This window comes from Hipposideros armiger, unplaced genomic scaffold, assembly GCF_001890085.2.
Source record: "Hipposideros armiger isolate ML-2016 unplaced genomic scaffold, ASM189008v1 scaffold_599, whole genome shotgun sequence".
Classification (NCBI taxonomy): domain Eukaryota; kingdom Metazoa; phylum Chordata; class Mammalia; order Chiroptera; family Hipposideridae; genus Hipposideros; species Hipposideros armiger.
This window is the reverse complement of record NW_017731949.1, coordinates 43,653-51,492: the sequence shown is the minus strand read 5'-3', so window position 1 is coordinate 51,492 and position 7,840 is coordinate 43,653. Positions and strand designations below refer to the sequence as shown.

The following is a 7,840-nucleotide window of genomic DNA, read 5'->3' as shown; positions in this document are numbered from 1 at the left end:
GGAGAAACCTTATAAATGTAATGAATGTGGAAAAACTTTCAGGCAGAAGTCACATCTTACAGCTCATCAGAGAACTCACACAGCCGAGAAACCTTATAAATGTAATGAATGTGGTAAAACTTACACCACTAAGTCAAGTCTTGGAACACATGAGAGAATTCACACAGGGGAGAAACCCTGTCAGTGTCCTGAATGTGGAAAAGCTTTCACCACCATGACACTCCTCAGACAACATCAGAGAATACACACAGGGGAAAAACCCTATCAATGTAACGAATGTGGAAAAACTTTCAGGGAGAAGTCACACCTTACAGCTCATCACAGAATTCACACAGGGGAGAAACCCTGTCAGTGTCCTGAATGTGGAAAAGCTTTCATGACCATGACTCTCCTCATACAACATCAGAGAACTCACACAGGGGAGAAGCCTTTTGAATGTCCTGAATGTGGTAAAACTTACACTGGTAGGTCAGGCCTTGGAAAACATCAGCGAACTCACACAGGACAGAAACCCTATCAATGTAATGAATGTGGCAAAAGGTACACACAGAAGTCAGACCTTGGAACACATCAGAGAATTCACACAGGTGAGAAACCTTATGAATGTAATGAATGTGGAAAAACTTTGCGCCAAAAGATACATCTTAGAAGACATCAGAGGACTCACCACAGGAGAGAAACCCTATGAATCTGGAAGAGTTTCATTTCATGTCATACCTCAAAGGACATCAGAGCTTTCATGCAGGGGAAAAACTGAAGGTATGAAATGTGGGAAATTTTTTCTTTGGAAATCAGCCCTCATAATACGCCAGAGACTGCATACAGGGAAAAAATGCTACAAATGTGACTGATGCAGAAAAGGTTTTGTTTCCAACTTTACTCTCAAAATTGAATTGATGAGACAATTCACACGGGAGTGTAGTGATTTATACAGTTTTTCTTTTTTCTTTTTTGTTCGCACTATCTCTCTCTCCACCCACAAGCCCAAGACACCTCCAGAACCCGTCTCCTCCCACACTGGCCTGGGAGCCATGGGCACTCCACCAATTGTGGGCACCCCTGCAGTCACAGGTACTCCTGCAATCTGTCTCCTTTCTTGCAAGTGTGAGAAACCCCCAGATCCAGTCTCCACTCCCAGAGGACCAGGCACCCTAGGAGCCGTGGACACCTCAGCAGCCACAGGAACCCTGGCACTCTTGTCTCCTTCCCCAAGATCTTGCAACACCCCCAGAGCCAGTGCCCTCCCCCACAAGCCCAGGTACCTCAGGAGCCACAGAAACCCTGTCAGTCATGGGAACCCCAGTGGCCTGTCTCCTTCCCCATGATCCTGGAAAATCTGCAGAGCCAGCATCCTCTCTCACAGGTCACAGCTCTTTGGGAGACATGGGTACCTCTGAAGCCACAGGTATTCTGGCAGCATGAACTCCCCCACAGGTTCAAGACATCACTAGAGCTGCTTTCCGGACACGTAGGGCCAGACACCCACACAGCAGCAGGCACCCTCCCGGACCCAGGCACATCCATAGCTGTGGGTAGCCCTGCTGCAGGAGTGCACCTGTGCTTGGGCATGCCAGATGCCTCGGACAGCCCCATTGTCTCAGGCAAGCCCATAGCCTGTCTCCTGCACAAACATATATCCCCATAGCCATTCTCTTGATTCACAGACCCACATACCCCTAAAGCAGCAGGCACCAGAGCCTCTTCTTCCCCCATAGCCTGCCTCCTTTCCCACAGACTCAAGACATTTCCACAGCACGTCTCCTTCCCAACAACCCCTGGCACTGCATCAGCCAAAGGTACCCCCACCGCCTGCTGCCTGTCCCACAGGCCTGGGATGCCACCATACTGCCCATGTTCGCTCCTGGCTCCCAGTCCCAGCCCAGCCTGGGACACCCCCACAGGTTGTTATGTTCCCCACACCCGGGACATTCCCGCCTCCTGTCTCCTTCCCCAAAGCCCAAGGTACTCCCATATCCTGTCCTACACCCCACAGGCCTGGAGCACCCCCAGGACCTGCCTTGTGCTCATCAAGACTAGATACCTCTGCAGCTTCCCATCATCACCCTTGGTCACCTCCAGAGCCTGTCTACCCACACAGCCTGTCCCCTTTCACTGAATCCTGGGTCACCACCATGTCTAGTTTCCTCTTCAGTAGACAAGGCACCCCTACAGGCTGTCCAGTGCCCCACGGGCCAGGGATACCCCTAGGGCTTATGTCCTGAGCTTGTCTCCTCCGCCACATGCCTGGAACACCCACAGAGGTAGTTTCCTCCTGCACAGCTCTGGATACCTCCACAGCATCAGGCACTCCCGTGGCCTGTCCCCTGCCTGGTAAGCTTAGGGTATCCCCACAGACTGCCTCCTGTACCACAGCCCCAAGCACCTGCACTGGCAGCCCTCTCCCACAGACCTGAAGCACCCCCACAGCCTCTCCCTCCCTCCACAGCTCTGGGCACCTCCATAGCCTCAGGCCACACCATTGCCCCAGAAACTCCCATAGTTGGTCCTTTTGTCCAAGGGCCCGGGGCAGCACCATAACCTATCTCCTCCACAGCCTCAGGCACCCCCACAGCTTGTCCTCACTCCAGCAGATTTAGAGCAAACCTAGACCTTGCCTCCGTAGTCCCAGGCACACCTACAGGAGGCACCCTCACAGCCTGTCTCTACCCACACAAGCCTGGCCCTAGGTCAGTAGCTGTAGATGTTCCCGAGGCTTGGGGGACTGTTCTAGCTTGTCTTTTGACCCACGGCCCTGTGAGACCAACACAACTGGTTATCCATGACGCCCAGCCAGGTACAACCCTTTCAACTGGCCCTTCTGCAGGCACAGGAAGGAGTTTGACTCGGCTTCCCTCCCTGCATCCTGAAGCTGCCCTCATAGCCTGCACCTTCAGCCACAGCTCCGAAATACTCGTGCCCCACAAAGCCCAGGCGGCCTTTTTTCACAGCCCCGAGGACTCCTATGAAACGTCTCTTCCTCCTCCCCAGTGCCAGTGACAGACTCGGCAGGCCCCACTACCTGGGGTTCCCCCACAGCCCCAGGAGCCCTTGCAGCCTCAATTGAGCCTGCAGTGCCAGGTGTCTCCGAAGCCTCGCTTCGTCCCCGCCGCCAGTCATCTGCGTGGCTGCCGACAGTCCTGCAGCCTTTCTGCACAGCGCGTCCCCCACACGGAGAACCTCATCCGGCGCCTAGCTCCACAGCCTCGGGACGTCCCTGCACCCCACCTCGTCCCCCATGGCCCCCGAACTTCGCGCCCCCACCTGCTGGGCCCCACAGAGCTGCCCGGCATCTCACTCGCTCGCCCTTGCGCAACAGAGGCAAGGCCCGGTGGCCAGCTGCCCTGCTCATAGCTCGAGGGCAATTCCAGTCTTCTTCAATGTAGCCCCAGGCACTTTGTTCCCAAGGCTGTTCCACACACGCACTCACACACTCAGCTCCAAACTCGTGATTTTATTCCCTCCTAGTCCCCACCTCCGTCCAGTCCTGCACGCCAGTCCGCCAGTCCCGGGCTCCCCAAAGCCTAGGCAGGAGAATAGGTAATTGGGACCGACGAGCGGCAGGATCTGCCCTGGGTCAAGGTCTCTCCCCCAGGTCCATGATGCCTAACGCAGCTTCCCAGAATTCCCCCAGCTCCGGCCCAACCTCACCTGGCCTCGATTTACAATATACACTTTCAGCAACGACTCACACATGAAAACATCAGAAAACTCACAAAGGTGAAAATCCTATGAAGCTGGTAATGGGGGAAAATTTTTAGAGAGGTGACATGTAAAAAGTCGGAGGAAAAATAACTTTTTCTTGTACTTGGTTAGGTTCCGTGGTTGGAGCCCTGTAAATTGAAAGACATTAACAGGAGAAGATGGTTTATTTCGTTTGCATATGGAGAGCCTCACATAAATGAAATGAAAACTCCGAAGAGGTGACCACACCTGGATGCTTATATATGCCATTTAAACAAAAGGAAAATACATGTGCAACGAAGTGACAAGAGAAAGAAAAAATGCTTTAGAGCTCCTACAGTTGGTAAGTTGTGGGAAGGTCAATTATTCGGGGAAACCGATGGTAGAAGAGTTACTTCATTAAGATTTGTTTATGCAGATATTAGTGGGTGCCATTTCCTATGATACAATTTGTCTCCTATTCCTTATACTGGAGAGGGGATGGAGAACACCTTTATGAAGGGGGACTTCTGCCCTGACTTTTGTCACATGGAGGTGGAGTCAAAAGGTTTTTCTGTCTACTGTTTTTCAGTTGTTTTTGCTCATAATAATCCTTTTGCCAAAGGGGCATAATTTGGCATAGCATATTTAGCATATTTTGATCTTGATCACACCAGGGAGAAACCTGTAAATGTAGAAGTAGGGAAGATTTCCACCAGAAGTCAAACCTCAAAGAACATCAGAAAACTCACAGGGAATTTGACATGATTGTAATGAATATGGAAAATCTTTCATGAAAACAACAAATCTTGCATTACCTAAGAGAGCTCACACACATGAAAAGCCCTATAAATGTTATGGAACTTGGAATGCTTTTAGCCAGAAATCACACTTTGAGAACATCAGAGAACTCAAAGGGGAGAGGCCCTAAAGATGATGAATGTAGGGAAAGTTCCAAGTCAGGGTCAAGAAAAGATTGCAGAACTCAGAGAGGGGCCAACGTTTATTAAGCTGATGAACATGGAAGTTTCTCAGGAAGCTTCTCACTAAACATAAGAGAACTGTCTTTTCCGTTTGGGCTATTAATACAAAAATGCCATAGACCGGTTGGCTTAAATAACAAACATTGGTTTCCCACAGTTCTGGAAAGTGGCAGTCCCAAATCAAGACGTTGGTATATTTAGTGTCTGGTGAGGATCCACTTCATGCTTTGTAGACGGTCGTCTTTTTGTGGTGTGCTCCCATGGTGGAAGGGGCAATGGATCTCTTCAGGGCTCTTTAATAAGGGCTCCACTCTAATATTTAGAGTATTACACCCTCTTAAATAAAGATTTAAAAATTCTGGTTGGAATAGCATTTCATTTCATCTCAGCCAGGTATCCACAAGGTAGAGCTGACTTAACCCAACTGGCTGAGATTCTTTCCTGGGAAACCCAGAGGCGGAGTCCTAGTGACATGACCCAGGCCTTTCCAGCTTTGCCTCTTTGCTGGCACATGTCCAGAGGACACTCCCCAACACCACTTCCTTCACGAGAGACAGTCATCTGAGCCTTAAACATGAATGGTCCTCTCTCCTCCCTGCCTTATGGATCTGTATAGGACATAATGAGGCTCTGAGCCTTATAATCTTTATTACGGCCTTGATACCTTCGAAGAGGGCCTCTTTATTTATAGGGTATTGATTAATTCTGGGAAGAGATTTTGAGGAACCTGTGTGAGTTTCGACTTGGGTTAGTCTGTGGATACTGTCGAGAGGAGTTGGAGATTTTGCCCAGAAGTGGGTGCCCGGGAGGCAGCTAGAGAGACCCCTGGTTGGTCACAGTCTCTGAGGGGAAGCCACATGGCCACCTAGCAGAGCATTCTAACGTAGTGACACTGGTGTCTGTTTCCCAACACTGGGTTGATGAGAAATGGGAAACTGGGATGTGGGCACCATTGCTTCTCAGGACAAAATAAGCAAAACAGAAGGAGCTCTTTAACCATAAAGCATGAGGACAGGCAAGAACTAAGTCTTGTACCCTGACTGGAGGTGTTGGGAATTCCCTGTGAATTCCATTTGTGAGTCTGTGAAAGCCTCTAGGAGACTGAGCAATTTTAATGATTGAAAATGAGTTAAAGCTGTTAAAGAGTTAAAAACAGTGTGAAATTCCACCCTGTCTCTTGGCTCAGCAATTTGGAAGCTTGTTGCTTACACACACACACACACACACACACACACACACACACACACACACACGTGTTTCTATATATTATGTAAATAAAGGGAAGAGAGGAGCTGTGAGAAAATTGCGAAGTTGATTTCAACATTTCTTCTCTCCCCTCCACTTGTACCTCTCCCAACAAAAACAGTCACATGCAGGGCCTTAGAGTTTTTATTGATGAATTATTGGGATACTTTTTGAATTGTTTACAAAACCCATTTATAAACTATTAACCTAAAACAAAAAGACCAAAGTGAGAGTCAGTGAGCATTTTTTTGAGATCCAAACAACTAGCTATATTAGTGAATACTGATTTAGGTAGAACCACTATAGGGTTTTGATTATGCAGCAAAGCAAGGGGTATTGATGAGAAAGGGAAGGGGAACAATTCTGTGAATAGAAGGAAGGAATTTCTATGTGTGTGGGAAGCCAACATTGTGATGCTAATTCTATAGCATATTTTAAATTTTCAGTTCATACTGATGCTAATTCTAAAGAATATTTTACAATTTCAGCCAGTAATAATATCTGCTTTTCTTTTTTTTAGCTGAGCCATCACCTATTGGCAGCTCAGCTCGGGCCGGGCCTTGAACTACTAATATCTGCTTTTTTGTTAGGCAGAAATGCTATTTTAGCCTCAGCGCAAAGGTTCTTTTGCCCAGTTTTAACATTCCAAAAGTTTGGAGACTAAGATGGGCAAAGTGCTTCCTCTGGGATGGCAGCTCCGACTCCATTTTAAAGTGTCTCTGCAGGGTCAGAAAAGCCCACAGTAATCATGTGAATTGCAGTATAGTGCAAGGAGTGTTCTTGGTTGGCCCAGTTCCTTCTCTCTCTGTTTACTCCCTTTACCCTCATGTAAACATTCTCATCTCTCCAAGAAAGAATGGGTAATTCTTTCTTGAGAATTATCTAAGATAATGAGCCTTTTTATTAGGAACTTTTAACATTCATCTTATTTGCTTGTAATGTAAAATAAATGCATCAAATCTCTTTCAAATTTATCTTTAGAGAGCAGCATTTTCCTCTCTTTCTTAGTGTTTTAAGATTTAAGAAATTATGTCTTAAGGAAAGTACTTTCAACATTTTGTGTTTGTCCAAGTCGCAGTAGACTTTGAAAGAAGTCGATTTATTTTCATTAGAAATGGTTTGCTACTAAAGAGCATATAGTTAGGTCTTATGTTTTCTTATGTTCAGTTTATTTCAGTAAAGTGAACCTGAATATAAGTTGAGATAAACGATTTATTTTAAAAAAGAAACAAATCTAAATGTACTACCTTTTTAAAGAAATGAGCTTGTCAATTTTAAGTCCGTTAAGGGTATTTTGTATATGTATATGTAAGGGTCTTTGGTATCCTTGTGTTTGTAAATATCTTTGTTCTCAACTGCAGAGCATGGTGGCAGGAACATAATAAGTGTTTAGTAAATATTTGTAAAATGAAAAGCCATTCCCTACCCACATTGATTGATACATGCCACTTAAATCCCACTGAACTATTAAAGAAAAATATGTCATCAGCAAGAATCTTTGTCTAGTAAACTTTTGCAGTCTTTGTATCTCTGAAAAAGTTCTCAAATGATAGTTTAACTGGGTGCAGAATTCTAGGTTGACAGTTTTTTCTCTTTCTGCACCTTGAAGACATTATCTCATTATTGTCTCATGGTCGTGGTGATATTAATTAGAAGTCTGCCTTTAGTTTGATTGTCATTTCTTTGTGGATAGTCTGTCTTTTCTCTGGTATTTTTAAAAGATATTCTCTTTATCAGTGGTATAACAAGGTGCAAATTTATTTTCATTTTTTCCACTAGAGATTCTTCTTTTTCTGTTTGACTGTTCATGCCTTCTTCAATTCTCTGCCATTATCTCTTTGGCATTGTTTCTTCCATTTTCTCTGTTCTTTTCTCCTGGTATATTAGAAATTTTGGTATGTCTTCTGTCTCTTCATTTCTTTTTGCTTTTTCTTTCTTTATGCTTTTCTTCC

The 7,840-nt window shown here is 46.1% G+C and overlaps 1 protein-coding gene across 1 annotated transcript in view; it reads left to right on the top strand.

Moving 5' to 3' along the window:
* The window catches only part of ZNF782 (zinc finger protein 782), a 39,492-nt gene that overhangs the window by 28,370 nt on the left and 3,282 nt on the right, over positions 1-7,840 (top strand). The window contains 3 exon segments of the mRNA XM_019624668.1: positions 5-667; positions 669-1,071; positions 3,814-4,024. Of these exon segments, the coding sequence (XP_019480213.1) occupies positions 5-667; positions 669-851 (846 nt within the window). The 3' untranslated portion in view covers positions 852-1,071; positions 3,814-4,024.